Below are 25,109 nucleotides of genomic sequence, written 5' to 3' on the forward strand. Positions count from 1 at the left end.
ATAACCAATGCAGTGTATCTCTAATGGTCTTTTCATTCGACTGGAACAACTACGTATGGAAAAAAAATTAAGATAATAAAATAACAAACAAAAAAAGAAAGGAGGAAAACAAAAAATGAAAATCAAATATATTCCTGACACACTGTAATTCACACAGCGCTGTTATCAGTCTGTCAAGTTGCATGAGGTACCGACACTGTATCCACAAACACCACGCTGTCACGATCGACAGATGGAGAACAGGATTTCACAGAATGAGGAAAAGAGGTTTTTTTTTTTTTTTTCGTTTTTTTTTCATAATGCAATAAACAGACAAACAGCAACAGCGACAACATTAACATTGTTATCTTGAGGTAGAACATTAACTTCAGCATTTGGAAGTGCTTTACGTTGGATACAAACTTTTTTTCCCCCCCCCGTTTGTTTTGCTTCGACGAGCAGGAGAAGAGAGAGGATTCTTGACATCTGAGGTAGTGCGGCAACTGATCTTGTCACCCCCCCCCCCCCCCCCCCCCCAAAAAAACCCCAAAACAACCAGTTCCTCCGCGTGTTAAGTAATTGTGAGAACAGGGGAAGTTAAAAGTCCTTAAAGCTTCCCGCAACACATTCATTCCGACTGAGGTAGGTTTTTGTTGAAACGTAACGTTCGTGCAGCCAAGTCTTTTGTCTGTATGAAGGCCGACAACTCATATATATTTAAAAAAAAGAAAGAAAATGTTGATATCACTGAAACAAAGTCCTGAGACAGAATATATCAAATCCCTGGGAGAAGGCTGAGGTCTTCTCTGAATGAGCGGATGGAATCATTGGTAGGTGAGAACAGGCAGCAGGAGTCTTTGACATCCACAGAAAAGTCGAAATAAGACCAATAACTTATAACCACTTTTGACATATAGATGATATATATGCATTTCTATATATATTTACTGTATATATATGTCAATAAACTTAAAAATAAAATCATCGTATAACAATGACATTCTGGGCTCTCTATTCTGTGCTGCCCAACACCGGATAATGAACAATTTAGTAGAACTGTCACTTTTTTGTTTTTTGTTTGTTTATGAAAGTTTTTTTTTTTTTTCCCCGTCAAAGTGTTCTAACATTAAACTAAATTAAGAATACACACGAAAGGCTCATTTATGCTGTTAAAGTATACATGCGACTGTCCTTTACGTTGGAAACTGTTGTTGAGCAATACATCCACAAGAGGGCAGTGCAGAGTATTGAGTTCTTGACAAACTTGGCAACGGCAGTGAAGGTCTAAGAGGAAACTTGACTGCCGCACTGCTATTGTTGACTTTCTTCATTTCTTCCTCGTGTCTTACGGCCATCTCGCTAGAATTATTGGCTACACTGCCCCCCGATGTTTTGCAATGGTACTGCGTCCGTTTGGGTCTCATCCATTAAAGGACACAAATACGGACGGAAGGAACGCAGAGTATGGCAAGAATGCGCCTTCCATTTCCGTATATGTATCTAGCATTGAGCATAAATAAACCTCAATGTTCAATCAACGTGGTGGGGCGGTATTTTAAGTCACCAACAAAGCTAACAGTTGGTTAGCTTTGTTATTTTAAGGTAACGTTTGAAAAGAACGTTTGTTCGACGTGGACTAAAAAAGTGACAGCCCTATAAACTGTAAAAAATAAAATAATAAAACCAAAACATTTAATTGGCCTGTCCAGTTTAAAAACCAGGCCAAGGAAAAAAAAAATCTGATATACGTACATTCTATGTAAATTCTTCTTAACTTACCAATAATAATAAAAAAAAAATCTTTGCACCGAAGGGAAAACTACTTTGAAAGGAAACACTTTTCAACCTGAGTGAGTGAAGAGTCTACACTGTGGACAGTGTCGCGTGAGTTAGCCTTCATACAAGATTAGCCTTGGTCCTGCTGACTTGCTCCTGCTGCTGGAGGCTCCTGGAATTGCGTCTCCATGTCCCGCTCCACCGCGAACTCGTCCAGCGGTATCGTCGACAGCTGGGTCTCGTTGAGCACGAAGGAGTTGGGCTGAAAACACACGGAGTGACTTTTGGTTAATTCGTTTGGCTCAGTGTGGCTTTGTATTGCATCGATTACACACATTTTAAACAAGCTAATATTTAGCGATTCAGCCAACGGGAAACCTGGACTGTATCAGTCAACTATATCCAGCAAAAACAACGAGAGCTCTGTTTAGCTGTAAGCTGTTAAATGCATTTAAACCATAGACCATATAAAAGAAATGAACGTGGTGGTAAATGGTCTGTATTATATAGCTACACTACAGCACACTATCACACATCTCTCGTACTCTTTCGTCAGGAACAACACACATTTAAGCGTCTTGCCCGAGGACATGTCGGTACTTAGACTTAAGGAGGCGGGAAACATTCAAGTTGAAAGGCGCCTCGCTCTACCGCTGAGCTACCGTCGCCCCCAATGTAGACTTCCTGTTTTGATGGATGGTAGATTTGGGAATTAGGTAAATTGGACACTATAGGTGTGTGATCCTGCGATGGACTGGCGAACCGTCCAGGGTTTCCCCCGCCTATCGCTCTATGTCAGCTGAGCCCCCACAACGCTCAGGTGGAGGATAAAGTGGTAGAAAATGGATGGATGGACGATCCACAGGGCAATTCTGCAACCCTATTCAAAATGAATGAGAATCCTCCACCACACACATTGTGCTGAATTTATGTCCAGAACAACCTTGTGAAGAACCGTGTTTGTCCTTTTTAAAAAAATGTGTGACTGGAATAAAAAGCCTGAAACGGAGTTCTCATCCACTGGGACTCACCCTGCATGAATCTTGTAGAGGTTGAGTGAAAAGTCTCTCGAGCTCGTTGCTGTCGACCACTTTTTTCCCTGCGGTGCTGCCGTTGACCTCCATCTCTCTCCTGACAGCACTGTTGAGCCCGGCGGCCCCCTGGGAAGAGGAGGACGAGGACTCCAGCACTGCACTGTGTCCCGCCTGAGGGCTCGCCTGAACTGTCTTACACATCATTAACCTAGGGATTACACCAACACACATACATGAAGCACTTGTCAGGTGCATACTTGTGCTAAACTGACACTGACAACAATTATTGACTTATTTCCATTGGTTCCACTTGTTGTTGATAGGGATTTACACACTGACCTGCCGCGGTAGCTGAAGACGAGGAAGAGCACGCAGAAGATGATGCAGGTGAGTCCGATGTGGATCCCGATGATGATGCCTGTGGTGGACGCCTTACTCTGCTCGTCTTTGACACAGTCACACGGGACGTCCAACACTGAGGAGACAACAACAAACGGCACACTCAAACCAAACTGTGTGTTAAAGGAATACTAGGACATATCTTCCTTGTTTTCTTTGTTACGTGCCCACCAGTGATACTTGGTCCTGTTAGCGTAACTCTTAGCAAAGATGGCATTTACATTGTGGGAATGAGATCCCGTCCCCCCTACGAGTGGGTCTAAAAAGTGCGGAATTAGCGTTGCAGTTTCAAGCCTCGGATCAAGTGTCACTGGTGGGCACGTAACAAAAAAATGGAATAAAGATATTTCTTAACTCAGGGGAAACTGAGGTTGGGAACCTATTCTAGTAATACAAAGCTAAATGCTAATCGGTGAAGTATTCCTTTAACCACGAGGTGTGTCACCACTGCACTGTAAAGTACAGAGGTCACCAAAATGGTGAACTGGACCTGGATCTACTTACACCTGATAAATCATTAATAAATTTAACATGCTTTGCCTTTGCAAAAGAAGACCCAGGTTCGCGACCCTGGTTCTCCGGGTTCTCCGGTTTCCTCCCACAGTCCAAAAACATGCAATAATGGGGATTAGGTAAATTGCACACTCTAGATTGACCGTAGGTGTGAAAGAGAGAGTGGATGGTTGTTTGTCTCTATGTGTGTCCCTGTGATGGACCGGCGATCTGTCCAGGTTGTGCTGACCCCGCCTTCCGCTATGTCAGCCCCCCCGTGACCCTCATTTGGAGGATAAAGCGGTAGAAGCTGGATGGATGTGCCGCTTTCCTCGCCTTTAAAGCAGGAAAATTCAGACCAAGAGCATGTGCTGCAAACGTGGCAACACGGGAACGAAGCATAGACTGATACGTCAGAGAAAAGTAATTTCGTACATGTTGTGACAGCTCAACACAGCTATACACGATACGGAAGAAGAGAAGAGAAGAAGGAACTTAATTTGCACCATTTATTTCTTGAAATGTGTTTATTTTGGTTCTAAAGTGCTTTATTTTACATCCCTCTGTTAAGTGTAGGCCTATTTTTTACGACTTTGTTGACAGCACAAGAAAAAGATAATTTTTATTATAGGAATGATTCATAATCTCTCCATTTCAAAGCCAAAAGTAACAAAAATCATTATTGCCTTTCACACAAACACATTTAAATACACATTGCACTGATTTACGACACCACTAATATGATTATATGATTTTCCGGACGAGCGCATGAGGAGATTTCCGCTACAATTAACTTCATGTTGCTTAAATAGAAGATGACACATGATCAACTTTGATGTTCCCGGGTGACGTGTTTGTTTACGTGGTGGACGTGTTTGCTTGTGTTAGAATAATCACCTGATTTCTCCACCGCCTCCCGAAGAGAAACAAACCGCACCGTGGCATTGCCGTCGCCGTGTTGGTTGAAGGCGAGCAGCTTAATCTCGTAGACCAGCGTAGGATCTGGACAGAGGAAAAGACGGAAGGAGATTTTCAGATAATGAAGGAAGAAGGGGACTCTAAGTAGACAGATTTTGTCGTATCAAAGTAAAGTTCTAATATTTGTTCCAATATTCATTTAGGAAGGAATTATTTGTCTTTGAAACAGAATTCAAACACTCCATAAATAAAATGATATTTCCCATGGGATTCTGGGATGTTCATTAATGGGCCCAGATGACAGAAACAAATAGAGTAAGGAACACATAATATATACCAATAATTATATTATTATTATAATAATAATAATGATATTATACCAAGAATTAAAGCAAATAAAATCAATAAAACTCAAATAAAAATGAATTAATAAATAAAGATAACATCCACTGACACTGCCTGATGAAGACGGACATATATGTGTTCTTGAATATTATAATTAGAGGTTTGTGTAAACACACACACACACACACACACACACACACACACACACCAATTAGTGATGGTGACTTTGACCTTTGCAAAAAACCCATCTTTTTTTTTTTAAATGCCAGTAGTGAACAAAAACAAAGCGGGTGCAGGAGCAGTGGGCATCTCTTATCTACGCCTGGGGAGCATTAGTAGTTCTATATCTTGCTCAGGGGCATGCAAGCCCTTGACCTGTCGCAGGATTTGAACTGGCCACCCTCCGCGTACAATCCACTTCCATAACATAACAACAAAAAAGAAATGGTAACTGTTCAATGTTCAAATGATTTTTGGTTTATGTGCATTGTGTACAAGCTCGCGGAAAAATTGTGTTGAAAGTCTTGTGACTGGAAATAACATCAATGATCTGAAAATGGTGCCAAAGATATTGTTTAGAATAGAAAAGAATTGAATAGAATAAAACTGTGTTCCCCGATCCAGACCCCTGCCCTGCATGTTTTAGATATGTTCCTGCTCCACCACACCTCATTCAAACAGTCAGCTCATCATCAAGCTCTGCAGAAGCCTGATAACAACCCACTCGCTTCAATAAGGTACAATATCATAACACAAACAAACAGACAGAGCTAGTAAAAACAATACTTTTCCACTAGCTTGACTCGACTCGGCATGGTTATTTTGCTTTTCCACTGGCATAGTACCTGGTACTTGGTACTTTTTTAGCGAGCTGAGGCGATACTATGCGCCATGTCGCCAGACTGCCGGCCACTGATTGGTCAGAGTGCCGTCACAGGAAGCGACGTCCGAATCAAGAATCAAGAATCAGGCCGAACAATGCCGAACTGTAGATCAGTTAAAAAGACTTAACAATCGTAAAAATGTGGGTGAATCTACCAACAAAATCTCAAGATTTAAGAGAGGAGTCTGGTGTATTTAGCGACAGCACTGCTGATCGTGGCCGAAAATACAGAATACAATTTGTAATTAACTGATTCTATTGATTCAGTTACACTGAAAAGTCACTAGTCACTCGTTTGTGTGTCGTATGTAAAACTAAGTCAAGGCAGTTTCACGCAGCCGTTGAGCAGGTACTGTTTTGCAGTGGAAAACCAACCTAAACCATGTCGTGCTGAGGCTAGTCGAGGCGAGCTGGGACCACAAAGGTGGAAAAGGGGCTTTTGAGGAGTTAAGAAAAAGTAACACAGGCCACTTGCACATGTGGTCTCACCCAGCTGAGTGATGTTGTACTGGCTGATGTTGCGAGGGAAGACGATGGGACCGGTGAACAGAGGCGTGTGGGCTCTCCTGTAGAACAGCCTGAAGCCTTGGTGTTGGCCCATCTTTGACGACGGCTCCCACGTCGCTTGGACAAAGCTGCTGTTCACCACCTTGGTGTGGAGCGAAGGAGGCGCGGGCACTGCAACACAACACACACACGTCGTCAGCCGGTTCGTTATAGACAATGAAGTGGTGCAACAGCAGTGAAAGAGTTAACAGCTTGAAAACAAGCTTGTACTGAGGTTTACAACAAAGAGAGACTAGATGAAATTATAACCTTCTCCATAACAATTTTATTTTATTGCAGCAATAAAGGCAGCGTCACTGATCTACGGTTATTCACCTTTTATGGCTGTTCTTTAATTTGATTTCATTTAATAGCTCAGAATGGTGTCTGTAAAACAAGCACGATGCAAACATTTTTCCAAATCTCCATGAACCTTTGAGCAGCATAACTCAAAAATGAAAGGATAGACATTCTCTAACAATGTAGGTTATGGCCCAAGGAAAAAAATAATTAAAAACATATAATGAAATATCACACTTTGGTGGTGATGTGGACCACGGCTGCACAATTAAATCATGGGAAATCACGGGAAATCATGGAAATTGCAATGCAACCAATGGCAATACCCAAATAAAAAGACACTGCAATCATTTGTTAAAGATTAAATGTGGGATGAAACGACATTATGATGAAACTATGATGAAAAGTGCTGCAGGAATTCTCCTGCACCAAAAACCCTGCTCATCAGATCAGAAGATAGTTTATTTGTTGACAAATTGATGCAGTTACATCTGTTATGACTCATATTGCAAAGGGAACTTCTGTTAAAAAATGTTTTTTTTTTACCACATTGTGCAGCTCTAATCTGGACAAAATTTCAGATTTTCAGACTGTTGACCTTGTGAAATAGTGGAAACTCTGGGGAATCAGCCTTGAGGGAGGCTACAGGTGCTTCTGCTCTGTGGGTGAGTGTAATCCTTCCAACTCACCCTCTCCGTGCGTGCTCTGGGTGACGCTGTCGGATGGCTTGCTGGCCCCGTGGGACGTGTAAGCCTTGACGTAGAAGACGTAACTGGTGGAGGGCTCCAGGTCCCTGATGATCTGCTGCAGCGTCATCTTACTGACCGCCTCCTCGTACTCCATCTCCACTGGGTCTGAAACAGGGCGACGGGGGAGGAAGAGGAGGAGATGGAGAAAGGGTTAAAAAGAGTGAGTGTTGGGAAGTAGGAAAGACATAAATGGAGGAGAAACAGGCACCATGAGGAGTGCAAACCATGAATACAATATGTTTGTGTCATCATTTTATGGTTATTGCCCATTTCACTGGTGTTATCAGAATAACGCCATATAAAAAAGCTAATCTAGTTCTGCCCTGGGAGCCTGGATAATGACGCTTCGGTGGATTGCAGGGGAGGAGTAAGGAGACACAAGATGGAAGAGTGGGAGTTAGAGAGGGTGTGCTAAAGCATTTTATTGCTCTTAACCCAGAGACATCCAACCATAACCGCTATCTACCTCTAGCCCTCAACCAATTGGGCCACGCAGCCTTGGAAGGTAATTACAGCAGATCCTATTGGTTGGCCCCTGGGGCCCTTAATTATCCATTCAATAGAGGTACTGATGAAAACAGCAGCTGGTGCTATAAGGCGCTCACCACACAGTGAAGCTGGCACTACACATGCGTACACTTCCACGCTGCTTGCATGTAAACAAGGAGCCACGTGTTCATGTGTGAACACACACAGGGAGCAATATGGCAAAAATAAACTGATCCCAAAGCAAAAATCAGCTCTTTATATTCATCTGGGGGAGATGAGTGTGGGGATGACTCCACAGATGCGTCTGATGTGAATGTGTGTGTGTGTTTGAGTGACAGAGAGAGAGAGAGAGGAAAAGAAGAAACACAGTAAATAACAGCACAACTCGAGTTGCTATACCAAAAAATACGACGACGTATTAGGGCCAAGTATGAAAAACAAAACAAAAACACGCACCCGGGGGAGGGGGTAATACTTCGAGAAAAAGTCGCAGATTAATGAGAAAAAAAAGTCGGAAAAATAGGCTAGCATTTTGTTTTTCAAGGAAGTACATCATCACAGAAGCTGCCAAATGCCGTTTACTAGTCTGCAGTGGATGACTTAATCGATCATCACTTCATGATGTAGTTCCTTGAAAAACAAAATACTAGAAGTCTATTAGCCTATTTTCTTATAGATTTGCTACTTTCAATCTCATAAATCTGCGACTTTATTTTCTCGTAGATTTGCCACTTTCAATCTCATAAATCTGCGACTTTATTTTCTCGTAGATTTGCCACTTTTAATCACATAAATCTGCGACTTTTTTCTCGTAGATTGGCCACTTTTAATCTCATAAATCTGCAACTTTATTTTCTCATAGATTTCCCACTTTTAATCTCATAGATCTGCGACTTTATTTTCTCGTACATTTGCCACTTTTAATCTCATAAATATGCAGTTTTTTTCTCGTGGATATGCTACTTTTAATCTCATAAATATGCAATTTTTCTCGTAGATTTGCTACTTTTAATCTCATAAATCTGCAACTTTTTTCCCGTAGATTTGTCACTTTTAATCTCATAAATCTGCAACTTTATTTTCTCGTAGATTTGTTACTTTTAATCTCATAAATCTGCAACTTTATTTCCCTGTAGATTTGCCACTTTAATCTCATAAATCTGCATCTTTTTCTCGAAACATTACCCCCCTCCCGCGGCTTGGTATTTTATTTTTTGTCATACTTGGCCCTAATACGCCGTCGCAAAAAATAATATTTTGACCATTTGAGAAAATGATTTATTTTATGATTGGTGTTAATATTGAGTTAGAAGCTGCATAAACATTTGTATGAACTGCAGCAGGTAAGGTGACATCACAGACTCTAACATGTCCTGAGGACAGATTGTGTTCCTGCAGCTCAGGAATGTGCGTCCACACCTTCAGATGTAGTTTTTTGGGATCAGACCTCAGACATCTGCCCATGATTGGATCACGGATTTCTTTCGGCTTCTCCCTCTCCAGGGGTCGCCACAGCGGATAATCCCCATATTAGATTTGGCAGACATTTTTACACAGGATGCCCTTCCTGTTGCTACCCTCCCATTTATCCAGCCACAGGGTTGGTACCTTGCTCAGGGGACCTGGCGGGGATTCAAACCCCTTGGTCACAAGCCAAGTTCCCCTTCCTGCTTGTCTAAGGGCTGCCCACTGATTCAAATACCAGATCTAAATTGGCTCATACTCTTGTGGGATCTTAATTGCCACCTCACCTGGGGTCCTGCGTATGTGGACCACATATCCAATGATATCCTGAGTGTTCTGACCGGGCTCCCTCCAGGACACCTGGATGGTGGTGGGTGAGAGGGCCTCGGCCTGCACGTCATGCGGCACACCGGGGAGCCCATCGGCCCACAGCACCGTGAGGCGGGCACTGGCCTGTGTGGAGCCGGCGCTGTTCTCAGCGATGCACTGGTAGATGGCCTCGTCGTCCTGGCTAATGCCGTAGATCGTCAGCGTGCTGTGACAGCGGGGGGGGAGAAAGGAGGTGGAGTGGAGAGAGGGAGGACATGGGGGGGGGGGGTGGATGAGAAAGTTTAGTATTTTCACAAGATTAAATGTGATAGATCTTAAGTCCAAATCCTACAATCTACATGACAGGGTATTAGGGACATACGGAAGAATAAAAAGATATTTAAGCTTTCAAGAATAAAGTCAGCTTATTATTTTCAGGCAAAATATCCCATGATCAACCTGCGACAAGGTGAGGGACGTGGAGCATCTTCCACGCTGGAGGAAGCGCTTCAGACAGGAAAGGCTGCTATTGGTCGACGGAGGACCCAACACTTTATAGCATATATTCATTCTTATGACGGAACCTGTATTGTAATTGTGGCACGGACAGAATTAGCTGTCACCAGGGTTCTCGCCAGTGTACTTGAGCATAGGGGTGATTTCGGCCCCTACACTGTGTTTCAACCGGCTTTCTGTTGTTTTTTTTCATCCGTTTTTAAATCGGTACTGTCGTAATAATAGCTTTACTTCACAAAATCTGACCCTCAAAATGCAGGAAATAGTGTTTCAGAGGGTTATAGATTTCAACATTTTCAAATTTCTCCCCTATGCTGTGAAAAAATCCTGAAAAAATCCTGAAAAAATCCTGAAACCCCCCCCCCCCCCCCCCACACAGTATGGCCCTAATATTCACTCATAGTTCTTTTGTTTTTTAAATATTCAAAAATCATTTTTACGGCATATACCCAAGTGGTAACAGAAAATGAATCAGTGCTGTTAAATAACGATAATGGCTTCTCGCCACATTTCGACACCTGCACCTTGAGTTTGAACAGCGTTGTATTTTAATTAACACAACATGCATCAGCACATGCACGTACTGTAGGTTCACATGCACCTCTGCGTACACACAAACCATAATAACACTGGAAATGTAAACCATCATTTTAAAAAGTGTGAGACCAATGAGATGCATGGTGTTGCCGTAGTTCCACCGGTGGCAGAGATGCCACTTAACCCTGTTTACTCACTTACAATTACATACGACACGGACGTGCATACGAGTCCATTTGCAGGTTTGGACGAATGATTTTCCTGGTTGATTAATCTGGTTGCTTGTTGGATCAGTGGTTTGGTCAATACAACGTCAGAAAATGATGTGCATCTAAAAACGCTGGTCTTCCTAAAGCCCCAAAATCTAATATTTGTATTGTGTAAACTGGCAATCACATGGAAACACTATCAAAACCGAGGAGAATCCATTTTACTGCCTGCAGAGAAGAGAACGAGAAGAGAAAGCACTTGTTTTACTTAAAATATGAACGTATTGTACTTATGAAGTACACTTATGGCTCCCTCATACCTCAGATATACACGACTGCATACAAAGAAGGAGATATTTCCGTGGGTGAATGAAACACTCCACATTCTATAGACGGCGTGCATAGGAGTTCCTTATTCCCGCCACGTGCACACTTTTGGACTAAATTGTCTGCTGGAAATCCCGCCGGAGACGATAAATGTATTTCAGTTTCGAAAAAAGTCATTTGCCTACATCAGTAAAAAGCTTTTCATCCGTTCATGTGTGCGGCACAGTCACATATCCATACACACTCGGAGTAAATGATTTCCCTCAGTGCATTCGCGACAGCGCGGTGCCTTTGTTCCAACCGCGGCTCCTCACCATCACACTGTACGTCCACCACTCTGCTCTTTGTCCCCCCCCCCCCTCCCATCCGTCTTTCTATATTTGCTCTTCTTCTTCCCTCCTACCTGCCCCGTCTTCATTTACGGGAGGGAAAAATAGAGCTTGAGTGAGTACGTGTGTGCATGCGGAGTAGGTGTTATTAGATGAAAACACATAATCCAATCCCCTCATTGCGTTTTGTCCTGAGGCAAAAGGAAAAATAAAACATTTAACATAATATGGTAATGAGGCCCTGTGGCGCCAAACATTTCTCCATCCCGTTTTCATGCCAAGGCCATTTCTGTTGTATTTAAGGTGTAATGTTCACTGGGGAGAACTGACAACAGGCAAACAATGGGCACACTGGGAATATGAAGGGGCTTAACTTGTAACTTCATCTATTTTCTCTCTGTAAATAAAGCGTGGGCCAGGCGCCACAGCAAAAAGAGCCACAACACCAGCGAGCGATCGCTCTAATGGAATAACATATAGTTTTCAGGTCTCTGGTTTTTTCTGCCAGTCTTACTTACAGGTCTTGCTCTCAGATGTCATCACTAAAAGGAAATCTATTATGTCCCCATAACAACAGAGCAGTTTTTGCTTGCACTTTTTTCACATGTATTTCAGACTACAGGCATTCACAGATGTACTTTTGCATCATTTTTAAAATAATCAATTACGATGTTGCCACGCATCCATTTTACAGCCAGAAACTTGTTTTTTTTTTCCATCCAAATGTTTATTTGATCAAGTTTATGATCAAGTTTCATCAAGTTTATGACCCATGACATGTATTTAATATTAAGTTCATACATACAGAAATACAATAAATTGTTTACTTAATTATTAAACTGGCTTTTTTTTAAAAAAATCAGATTTTCTTATTGGGGAAAAATGGCCAAATGTAAAAAACAACTAAAAATAAAATAAAATAAAATAAAATAAAATAAAATAAAATAAAATAAAATAAAATAAAATAAAATAAAATAAAATAAAATAAAATAAAATAAAATAAAATAAAATAATCGTTGACCTCGACTCATCTCCTTTATTTGCTGGTTTATCTTGAACCCTTTAGAGGAATGCATTCCTGCATAAGAGGAAAAGCATCACTGAAACTCTGGCATTTCCCAAGATTCCAATCAGATCCAATATTTTCTGGCTGACAAAATCAGCTAAATTACCTTATTTCTCATTTGTGCAAAGGGACTTTTGTTTATTTGTAAAAATAAATTGAATTCTTGGAAATCATTTACTGAGAACACAGAACATTCCCGAGCCAAAAGAAGACAAAGAGCGGCACGCAGCTGGACACCTGCAGGTCTGGAAACCTCACTGTAGCCCCTGGTCGTGGCAGTTCAGGAGATTAAAAGCTTTTTCACAAACACTCTCACTTCTAAGTTAAAACATTTGAGCTGAAAGCCACAAGAGCTCAACCGAAACCTGCTAATCTGTCATTTACACTCTGAAAGAACTTGTCGGGGCAGATTGTCATCTTCCTTTGATGGACAGTTTGGCTCCTCGGCGTATTAAATCAGAATTTATTATGAAATGTCAGGAAGGACAATCCCGTGAGGGAAAAGCAGGCAATTTATTGAAAGAACAACATGTCAGCCGCGCGCGGTGTGCACGGTTTGTCACCGGACACCTCCTGCACCCACGGAACGGAACATGAGGAAGGTGGCTGCGCTGACCTCATAGTCCCGACTCAGCAAACTCTGTGAAGATGGATTTGTGGGGACAGGAGAGTGTTCTCTCGGGTCAGCGGGCGGAATGGAGGAGTGAATCATTCCATTTCCTTTTCAAAATTGATGTGCTGGGATACAATTACAGTACGTCTCTAAACTGGGTCAGAAAAGGCTGCGATGAGGAAGAGTTATTATTCTGTCCGGGCGACCAGGTGGATTCAATCTGGATAATTATCAGGTCAAAGAGGCCCTCTGTGTTTCACCCTCTCTAAGTCAATCTCACCTCTGACCCCCGAGGTGGCAGCAGTCGCCCACTCTCCGCTCGCTACTCAGCCGTCACATTTCTGACAGGCTTTCATATCAGCGATAGACGGCGTGTTTGCAGACAGGCGGCCTGTCCAGATGCCAAACACTCAGCAAAGAGGCCCCTGCGGGACGCACTACTGGATGCCGCCGTGGCCTGGATGGAGGGACGGGGAGGGGAAATTTCACAAGATGCTGCTCGTCTCGAAAAAGGAAGCGGCAGCATCTGGACGACGTGTCGGCACATTCACACGAACGCGCCGCGGAGGTGCGGCTCATGAAATTCCACACCTGCTGTCAAATCGTCTTTAGCGACGTCCAGGATGAAAGCCGTTTCCACATTTTTAAATGTGCTTCATATACGCTGTATACATACATACTCATGCATATATGCTTTACATCTTATCACAGGGCGTCAGGAGAGGAGACGCGGGCTTAAGCAGACGGAAAAAGGTCTTCAAAAGGCTTCAGAAGATAACGAGGGATGACCGAGCTCTGACAGCATGCAGTAGCTCCTTCCGACATCTGAGGACCGCGGAAAGTTCATTTAAAGTTGTGGTCCATAAAAAATTCTCTGTCATGGTCTCACTTTGGCAACCTTTTCTGAAGACGCTGTGTTAAATCATGTGGGGCAACATTTCAGGAACCACATTTCATCCACTCTTTTTTTTTTAACTTAACTTTGTCTATAGAGCTTTAAAATAATCCAGCAGGACATCAATGAGCAACAGCAGAGCAGAGCAGAGCCACCAGAGATCCATACATGGTATTTAATAAGTGACTCAGGAGGAATATGCCTAGAGTTTGGACTCTTTCCTTGTTTCCAAAGCCAAGTTGTCATGTGCCGACAGGTTGACACCATCATTTACTCATCAGTTCAAGGTCATTTCACAGATTGATGGGCAAGGCCATGGGCCAGGAGACTGGCTGACAGTGGGGCCTTGGGCCTGTTGTTCAGCTGCTGAGATTGTGTTTACTCTCCGTTGTCTTTGAGCGCCCTCCCCCCCCCCCCATCAAAAGCCAGCATGGCACATTCAGTATCCAGCCAGAGAGAGAAGGGGCGAAAAAATACGGGGACAAAGGGAGAACAGGAGGAAGAGGAGGGTAAGGGGAGGGGGAGGAGCAACGAGCTGTCTGTGGCCTGGGAAGAGCGAAGGGCCCAGGGATATGACTGATTACAGGCGGGGTCAGAGTTCAAGGCCAATGCCCAGGCCCCAGCACTCTGTAATGGGTGCAAGAAGGGGGATGTGGGGCACAGAGAGGGGGCCGCAAAAGAAAAAAAAAAGGGAAGGATTCCGTGAAAGACAGTGGAAAAAAGAAAAGAAAAAACAGCCATTTGAAAGGACTCTGCAACAAAAATGCCCAGGTTTATGTGGTAGGCCATTCCCTTTAGATGTTGCCCATTAATTATAGAAAACACCATAGTGCTCACACACACTTTACTATAGACAATAAACTCTTAACACACTAATGTAAACACTAAATTATTCAGAGGAAGAGAGAGCGTAAACTCACTCATATCTTTATTTACCACAGATAAGGTTATTTTTTTTGTCCTCATTAGCTGCAACAAAACACAGCCATGTTTGTTATTAAACTGCCTGACGTGTGATCACAGCTCAGTGTGTTTTGGATGATTATGTGTCTCCACTTTAAAGAGAGTGAGGCGAGTCCTTACACAGTAATTAATAACAGCTCGCGCGGCGGCTTCAAATAGTCACAATAGCGTGTTTTTACAGGAGCCTGGTCAGCAAAGGCCAATAATGAAAGAGATCAAAATAATGCTTGCAATGTGTGTGTGTGTACTCGTGAACCAGTAGAACAGGGGACTTTGGCGTCGTTACGCACTCACAAAGAGGGGACTCCGTGTTGAACAGGGGACATTTTTCAGGTCCCCTCTTTGTCATGCTTTAAATCAACCTAAAATCACATCTAAGACGCTGTGGTGATCAAGACTCAAGTCCCCTCTTTGCAAGTTCTTCAAAAAAATTTAAAAAGCACATTTGAAGTAATAATATGTTAAAGGCGACATAGACCGGAAGCTCCAATTAACGCTGCGTTTGTGTGTGTATCTGCGTCATTACCTCGTTTATGAAACCCTAAAGTTTCAGAACAAACAGTTTAGCCACTGCTGAGAAAATAGGGTTTTATTGTTTTCCTTGGCTCTGCGAAGCGGATCGGCACTTCCCTATTCTGATGATGTCATCAGAAAACCTCACCACTCCTCTCACCACCGTAGTGCCTCCTGGTGCGGGCACTAGTCCGGGCACATCCGGTTGCGTTCATTCAACTGCAGAAGAAGAAGAACTACTCTCGTTGTAGCTGCTTAGATGCAGAGCATCCACCGTGCCAGAGGGGGAGCTGTGTATCTGAGAGCTGGCCTACCAATTACGTCACTTCCAGGTACCTGGCCAATCACAGGACAGTGGGAAAGCTCTCGTTGGCTGGCCAATCACAACACAGTCCATGTTCTGGGGGTGTGATTTTGGTCTGAAACAGCACGGCTGACGAGAGCGTCAGTGAGGAGATATTTTGATTGGCTCGTTTGCAGCGATTAGGAGGTTTTTAACCATGAAAACAAGTTAATATATGTAAGTAGACCTCCATAACTAACATATATGTGTGATACAAGCATTCAATGTCACCTTTAAAAGACCTTCAAAGTAAATTTACAATTTCTGTTGTTTTTGAGTGAAAATGACCAGAAACCCAAGTCCCCGGTTAGTGAGTAAAGAATGACAGTCCACTGTTAGCCTGGTAAACGTGTCTATATGTGTGTGTGGAGTGGCAACATCTGTTTACAGAAGCAGCCAATCATTGTGTGTGTGTGTGTGTGTGTGTGTGTGTGTGTGTGTGTGCTCAGGAGTTAATGCTAATGCTTCTCCCTATTTTTGGTTAATTTTACTGTTTGATTATGTGCATGAGAATATGAATGACAGGCAACATCACTGGGCTTTTTGCACACACACACACACACACACACACACACACACACAGGCTCACTTGCGCTTTGATTAATGTGTGTGTGTGTGTGTGAATGAAATGTACAATCGATCCCCTTCCCTTGTCCGATTTGCTCTTGAAGGTCAGCGTCACGAGGGATCAAGGAGCCGAGGGAGGAAACGGTTGCTTGTGCACATTACACTGTACTCTGTGTAATGGGCAAGTTTATGTGCACGTGTGTGTGTACACAAGCGGCCGTCTCCTCCCTCGGCTCCTGCATCACTTTCCCGTGTAACTGCAGGGATGTTTAACATGAAAATGCTTAACTTTACAGGAGGTTAACACTGGGTCACGCTGCTTTTCATATTCGGTAGTTTGCAATGTTGCATGCTGGGACTGCCGTGTCTTCTGTGCACACACACACATTCATGGGATGGACATAAAGCTATGCTCTGTTTTTTTTTTTTTTTTTCCTGCATTTCCTGGTCAACTAACTGAGTTTATGAGCTCATTAGCTAATGGTAGATCAAGCTGAGGCCTGCCTCCTGGACCAATCACAGTGCGGGGTTTGTGATGCATGAGATCCATATTGGAGCAGGTCATACTCTAATGTGATGCCTACTACTATCTCTCTCTCTCTGTCTCTCCTCATTCGTTCTTCCTGCAGACTCATCATTTCTCTATGACCATCCGGTCATTTTTCTGCTTTTTTTTTTGGCCTCTCATTTGTTTCCTCCCTCTCCTCCTTCCTCGGCTGTTAGTCCCTCGCTCCATCTCTCTGAATAACATAGACCGGTGGATGGAGCAATGCACGTGAGTGATGGCGGAGCCGTGCTCTCTTCACTTACTGAGTGCAGCAGAGTGCAGGTATTGATTCCTGGGTGCATATTTAATAAATCCTTAATATCTCTCTTTTATGAATGATAAAAACATACACTGACGGCCAACTGTGAGGATCGGCAGGAAAAAAAAACACAGTGTGCAATAATGCATAACAGAATATAGTCAAAAACACATTTAGTGGATAGAGTACAGAGGAGTTAGCAACGTCACACCCAGTGGCATAAGCAACAGGCAGGATGCATGTTGATCTTTTTCAGCCATTATTCTGTAAATAATAGAACAAAAACAAGACATTTCTTGTGTTTGTATGGACGATGCAATGCTTCCTGTAGAGAAGGGGTGTCAAACATATGGCACGCGGGCCAGAATCGGCCCTCCAGATAGCCCAATCTGGCCCCCCAGGATGAATTTATGGAAATTTCATATTATGTCTTGAATCTAAATATCATGTGAAATCCTATATTTTTCAGTTCTAGATACCCGTTTTGTGCATTCGTACTTCAACTGTGATCTGTAAGTCGTAATGCACATGTGACATCATAAAAAGAAGGAGGTGGGGTGATGACATCAGAGCCAGAAACAGGAAGGAGTGGAAGAGACTGATACTAGAAGCTACCATGGTCCCCGACCCTCAAGCGTGAGGATGGGACTAGGTAAAGGTAAAGGATTTTGACTATAGGACAAATACCGCACATCGTATCAGAAAATCCCTCAAGCCTAATACACTTAAAAAAAAATGCTTTTATATAACTGAAGTAAAAAAAAGTGAGATGTGAGAAATCCTCATTTTTAGGTTGAGACCCACTTTTCTTTTCTCTTTCAGTCCCTGAATAAATTTGCTGATTTTTTTTCCCCTCCAGGCTTCTTCTTAAGATCCATGTGTGTATATTCTGAATAAAAAAAAAAAAGACAATGAATATTGTCTTTTAACATGTCTCGGGGATGTTTTTTTTTTACCTTTTTATTCAAATTAGGTGTCACAGATAAATATGTTATGCACAATTCTGCTCTGATCTATATTGTGAATTGGGACACAATAGTATGGCGTCTTTAAAAAAGTGGGTCCCTATATGAAAACTTTGGGAAACACTGTTACTACACTATACTCGACTGCTGACACTACATGACGGTATGCACATGAAAAATATATAATACAATTCTGCAGCATGCAGGCTTTTTTTTTTTTGGTGAGCTGCCGAGAATAGTCTTCCTCCTCCTGGCACGGGAGAGAATCCAGCATGGAGTCAACACACTGCTCACACACAAAAGGAACAAACTCAAGCCCATGTCCCGTCTTGGCAGCCTCTGCTCCAGCAGCTGCAGACTTGACGGCGACAATGATGAGATCAAGAACGTGCTGATCATCAGTGACATCGATACATCACAACTGTGTGCGATGCAGCTGTGTGCAGTAATGGACAGGGAAGAACGCTGGGTTGTGTTTAGCTTGATTTATGCCACTGTAATTATGTTACATTAAGAGTAAATTAAACCGATCTAATCAGTGAACCACTTTCTGATAAGTCCCCCTTTAACAGTTGCTGTGCACGGTCTTCATTAAGGGTTCAAATGGGTTAGACTGATACAGATTCGCTGTGATCCATTATTAAGAACAACTTAGAAAAAAAACTGTTATAAATAAATGTTATTCTTAACGCCTGGTTTGTGTGTGATGTGTGATTCACAGGTTCATGTTACATGTTTGAACACTTGAAATCCCAGATGTCTGCAGGTTTTTCCCTCTCTCTACAGGAATGTGGTTTATTATTATAATTATTATTATCCCTTATGAATTTAAGAGTTAAAAGCCAAGTAATGTAGCAGCTACATCATTTCTTACAGCCTGGCAGCCCAAGTGTTACCCAGCGCCCCATAAATTACCAGTAAATTATTTATAAATCATTGATAAAGGCCTTAATTAGGAGCTTTTATTAAAGCTGACTTTGCTTGGTATCAAAGTGGAACCAGAATTCCCCCAGTGAGAGTTTTCTATATACAGTCCATGCTGAATATGCACAGATGATGAAATGTTTGGAAAACTGAAATTGGGACATGATGCTTATATACTGATACATGCATGCAAGAGTGCATTGATTTACCTGTTGTTGTTCCTGAGTCTGACGTGAGCCCCGGGTTCCAGGATCTGTCCGTTCTTCAGCCAGGTGAGCTGGGGCTCGGGCTCACCCCGAGCCTGGCAGGTGAAGATGGCGGTGGTGCCGACAGGACGAGCGACGGACTGGGGAAGCTGGACAAACTCGGCTGGGGCTGAAAGAAACGGAGGGACGACAGATGTGTTGGTCTTACTTCCCCCTCCTTAAATCAAAGTTATTGAAAAAGGAGCGCGAGAGGAGTTCAAAGACTCGTCGGTGGCGACGACGAGGGGAAACAAAGGAAGAACAGAGGAACAGAATGATGTAAGAGAAGCCCACAGGCTACTTAGGTCATTTATTACCAGATTATTATAATACTAGTGTATGGTATGGTTTCAATACCATTGCTAAACTATAAATCAGGGTCTATGGGCAGGATAAAAAAAAAAAACAACAATACTAGATCAATACAGATTCATGGAAATTAAAGTGTGAGAGGGAGGGGAGCAGAAACAGTGGGAAACTTGAGAATCACAAGGTCTGTTTTTATGTTTATTTCCATTTGTGCTCACAGGAAATGGAGAAGTTAGAAATGACGTGACTGAAATGTCACTGCAGCTTCTGCATTCCACTGCACTGGACTGAAACTTCATTGCCTATCAAACACAAAGTGATGCACTTTATAGTTAATCATATCCTGTCTCATCACATCCCCACAGCTTTCAAGTCATAGTCAATCAGTGGTAATATCCTATTCATTTGCACTGGCTCTCATCAGGTAATTACAGTTATGTCCCCTGGAGTTTCCCGATGTTGGATTTCATGCTTTTTTATTTCAGTCTTCACTGCTCTCATTATTGTCCTGGCAGCTTTCAGTGATTTGATAACCAAATGTGTTTATGACCAAATTCACTCTCTAAGTAATGTTATAGTGATTATAATAATATCTCAGAGTTATCGGAATAAAAATGATGGGAAACTGAAACTCTCAGCGTATCATATAACCCAGCATAAAATAAAGACCTGCTGTACTTTCTGATCATTCTGCTAATCATTTCCTCGTGAGACGGAGCAACAGGAGTCTAATTGTAAAAATGGGGTCTTCATTTAATAAGAAAAACACTCTTGTTCATAAAGAAGCGCTTGGGAGTTTGTACTCAATTCAAGTTTTAAGAGGGATGTGTGGCTGTGTGAGGTATTAACACATTATCAACACAGATTTTGCTGAAAAACACTGAAAACAACAGAACTTAACAAACAAGCTTGCCTAATAATATCGATAATATCTTAAGGAAGAGGCTAAAATCTGCTTTTCAATGGCGAGGAAAAGTCAGCGTTGCTAAGGTGTCAACACCTGCAAATCCTGCACGATCCATCCACTTACACCCTGGACCGTCAATTTAGAATGTCCAACCTACCTAATCCCCTCCCCCAATCCCTGTTTTTGGTCTGTGGGACAAAGTCACAGAACCCAGAGAAAACCCACATGCAAACTCCACGCAACCCGGGGGCTAACTCTGGTCTTCTTCAATCCCTTTAATGTATATGGATACTTTTGTGGGCATTTATTAAAAACAACAGTATTTTCAGATGTGAATTATTACAGGAGGACTACAGTAGGAACATGACATTTGAATGCTACGGGACAACAATGGACCACTCTTGCACACAGGAATAAATTATATCACTGGCAATACCGGATAGTTTTCTCCATGGTTACATCCTCTCCCTTGTTCCTGTCCCAAAAGATAAAATGATGACCATTTTCCATTCTCTCATTGGAAAAGCTAAGGGACCCTTGAAAGGAGGCTGCTGGCAGCTTGCGATTGTCCTTTCATTTACCTCTCCCTCTCTCTCAGCTTTATTTCTTCTCTGAGCCCTGTCTCAAAAGGTGAAGGTCAGAGGGAGCTCGGGAAGATATTGATTTGGACCTGTGAGGGTGTGGGTTAGATCATTAGCACCATCCATCCATCTTGGTCTCGTTTTATTTTCCCCTGTTTGTCTCAAACACTTTGACTCCTCCTCCTTCTATCTCCGTTTCTCTTGTGTCTCTCGTTTTTTGTACCCAAAGAACCCAAAATGAACCTAAATGATTTACCGTATCGGGTCATCTGTGTGACAGGATAAACAGTCATGTATTGAGTCCTCACTGCCGGTCTGATTTGTCGACTCGCTCTGATATTCACAGAGGTGTCACGTGGTCTATTTACACAAGACGAATACATCAGCTCAATGAAATCCGCTGTGTCCCTATGATGAAAGAAGCCAACCTTGAATTTATTTGGAATCAACAATACAGCTTTGATTCCCACGAATCAATAGAATCAAAAAGCACTGACGTACATTATAAAACCAAAGACATTAACATTGAATTAACACCTTTGGCTTCTGTACCCTGATCCTGGTTGGTTGGGGTCTTATCTCAGAGTTGACAGGCAGGTAAAATGAAATATTGATTAGGATCAATACTGCCATGAGCTGAGGCAAAGCGTGGTCCGTCTGATCAATGAGTGAGTGAAGCAGACGCTGGATGTTTCCTGCTTGGTGACAATTAATGCGCAGAGCCACAGACACCTGGCATCATCCCATTGGTCGAAACTACTTATCTCTTTAACATAGAAATACCAAACCATGTTTTGGTACCATGCGTGTAATATTTAGGAGGGTTTATTGTCACAAAATGAATTCAATACCCATAGATAATTTTCTTAGGGATGTCCCAATGACCCTACTTTTTCACTTCCAATACGATACCGATATTGCAGCCTTGAGTATTGGCCGATAGCGATATCGCACAAATCATACATACTTTAATTACTTATTTTGTAGTGTTGAATGTTAGAATAGACTTAAGCAAGTGATATTACTTAAACAGAGAACAATAGTCAGCAACAGTAGGTATGAGAAAAACTGACCCATTTCTTATTAACCAAAGGGCTACGTAAATTTTAACCTTCAACATAAGAATATTCGATTTTTTGCCATTTTAATTTCATACAGTCTATGGTTAATTTCATCAGGAGGAAAGTACCAAGTGCTAACGGGGGTGTTTTCAGAGCACCGGCCCCGCAGACGTACTTAGCTCCGTGTGTGGAACTCCAGGACACATTTAAAACACATAATGCTCTCGGCATGGCGGGTTTTTGGGGTATACTTAACAAACGGCGGCTGTTGAAAGTCGACAGGTGGTGCTGGTTTATGAAATAATGTTGTTTTAGCTCGCCTCAGGATGACCTAGCGTGGTGCTAATGGCTAGCTCGCGCTGGCTGCGCGGCTTCGCAGCCTCTGATTTCAGAGGTTAAAGGAAAATGTTTAACCTCGGTAATGGCAGTAGCACACACACTCTGTTGTTGTGATCATGTGGGCTCTACATGCGGGGCATCCCTAATGTTTCTATAAGTGTATAATTGCTTTTAAATAAAAATGATTTGGTGTTCTAAACCTTAATGTTGAGGTTATGCGTAGTTCAGGAAAGGGCCTTGCTTCTCGAAGGCCACCACCTTTCATCACCATTTTCTATTTTGAAACCTCATACGATGCAAACAATAAAGAACAAGATCATTTCTAGGTTTCGAAGGTCACTCTAGTTTGTTGCAGTCTGCAGTCCCCCTGTTAGATTTTCCTCTACGCTAATGTTCCAATAATCAAATGCCATACAGACATCCATATTACCAAAGACTGACTGACTAAATAACACACCCGAAAAGAAAAGAGAAATACTATCGCTGTAGAATTTGTCAGTGGTATTTTCCTTGTGGCAACTCCATGAAAACTCTGAAAACATTAGTTCCAGAGATGTGAGGAAAGTCGACACCACTGATAATCATTATCCTGTGAGTCAACCCCATATCGCCTAGATTTTCAGTCGAAATAAGAAGGAACATCCACAACACCCTTAGCTTTGTAGTTGTTTACTGCTTGGTCTTTTAAACCCTCTTCCAGCTGCATTTCTAATTTAACATGGACCCCCACTGTCACTGCACATGTACATCATCATTGGGTGGCTGGCGTATCCAGTGGAAAAGATCGAGAATTAAAAAAATATAGGTATAAATAGATTCAATAAAATAAATAAATACCTAAAAAATAGCTATTGAGAACAACTCTTTCCATATTGAGCGCACTAAAAGTGGTCAGTGGCCTGTGGTCAGAGCTTTCATGGCTCTAAAATACCTAGAAGGTACAAATGGGTGGGATGACCCTTTGAGAATATTATATATGTATAAAATACTGTGCTCTCCCGAGAATTGGTGACATCTCATGGTCACTATCACTCACACCTGTATTTCTCGAGTGCGTCCGGAAAACATGGCGGCCTTTGTAAACCAGAAAGGATGTAAGCGTTCAGTCTAGAAGCTCTCGCCGCCGTTAGTTTTGGTGTATGCATCGTGTGGACGAGCTGTTCTTTATATGCATGGAAAGCTTCCACTTCAAAATGCTCACTCTGGCTATTTTGTCCATTCAGGTCACTGGAGGTACAAGGTGACAGCCTTTAGCTGAAGTGAAAGGCTCATTCTACGGCTATAAAAACTATATATATGTATGTATATATATATATGAAGTGAGTATACATTTATTGTTTAGGTGTTCAGGTAGCACATTCAATGTCTGCCAAATACCCTTCCTAATGTGATGTTTTTTTCAATGCTGTTGCGAGCTGACATTGAAAACAAGAGGTATGGCATTAATAAATCACTTCAATCATGAATGTCATTCATCTCCACCTGGCTTTCACTGGTAATGCATGGGGCTATTCACGCTTCAAGCACTCTTTCGAACTCCACACGAGTGTTTGCTGGACAAGCCATGCCGAGATATCTATTGCATAAATGTGCTCATACTTGAGTGTAATGGAACAGAAATCACAGTCTTTTTTGTCGATTTCAAATATCCCAGGATACTGTGTTGTCTTATAACCACCAAACACTGACACATGAATAAGTAATAGGCCGAACTAGGCAAGATGTATGTGCCTCAAACAAACAATAACCATAAAATATTCAGGAACACTATAGACTGCTTAGTATGTTGTATAGCTCAGGGTTGAGTTATTATTTGCTATAGTCCCTATAGAGAGGTATGGACCTGTTTTGTGTGAAGCTATATTGCATTGGGATTGCTTTTCCGAAGGTCCACCCACACAAACTGACAATCACAACCTTATCACTTGACCACTGCTGTGTGCACAGTGTGTGCTTCGAGGTCCCCCTCCACAGGTCCTCTCTTATCTTTTGGAAAAAGGCACATTACTTATAGCTAGAACTCACCTTGGACCACGAGACGCCCCTGAGCAGTCCTACGAACACGGGTCCCCGGTTTGTTAGCGGCGCACACGTAAACCCCCGAGTGCTGCACACCGACATCCGAGATCATAAGATTCCCCGTGCCGAGGACCTGGATTCCCTCCACGCCGATGGGACGGCCGTCTAATCGGGGGGAAAAGAGAAGGCGAGAGAGTGAGAGCAGTGTACGGGCAAAATTGGAAAGATTTTACGAGTTGACAAAAGGGATGGGATGTGCACACACATTAGATGGGTGTGTGTATAACGCAGTTCAGATCAGATTGAGCTTAAAACGACTTCAAAGAAGATTACACATAATGTACATGATGGCTTTTCTCCCAGAGGTCAAGGATTCACCTTTCACTTAGAAA

The 25,109-nt window shown here is 42.4% G+C and overlaps 1 protein-coding gene across 1 annotated transcript in view; it reads right to left on the minus strand.

Moving 5' to 3' along the window:
* Window positions 1–524: 524 nt before the first annotated feature.
* The window catches only part of igdcc3 (immunoglobulin superfamily, DCC subclass, member 3), a 64,789-nt gene continuing 40,204 nt past the window's right edge, over window positions 525–25,109 (minus strand). Inside the window, exons 6-14 of the mRNA XM_058630128.1 lie at window positions 24,724–24,882; window positions 19,466–19,631; window positions 9,662–9,909; window positions 7,362–7,526; window positions 6,316–6,504; window positions 4,578–4,682; window positions 3,129–3,264; window positions 2,787–2,997; window positions 525–2,017 (exon numbers count right to left, since the gene is read on the minus strand). Coding sequence (XP_058486111.1) covers window positions 1,886–2,017; window positions 2,787–2,997; window positions 3,129–3,264; window positions 4,578–4,682; window positions 6,316–6,504; window positions 7,362–7,526; window positions 9,662–9,909; window positions 19,466–19,631; window positions 24,724–24,882 — 1,511 coding nt within the window. The 3' untranslated portion in view covers window positions 525–1,885. The remainder of the gene's footprint in view (window positions 2,018–2,786; window positions 2,998–3,128; window positions 3,265–4,577; window positions 4,683–6,315; window positions 6,505–7,361; window positions 7,527–9,661; window positions 9,910–19,465; window positions 19,632–24,723; window positions 24,883–25,109) is intronic.

The sequence above is a fragment of the Solea solea genome, chromosome 5 (assembly GCF_958295425.1).
Source record: "Solea solea chromosome 5, fSolSol10.1, whole genome shotgun sequence".
Classification (NCBI taxonomy): Eukaryota; Metazoa; Chordata; class Actinopteri; order Pleuronectiformes; family Soleidae; genus Solea; species Solea solea.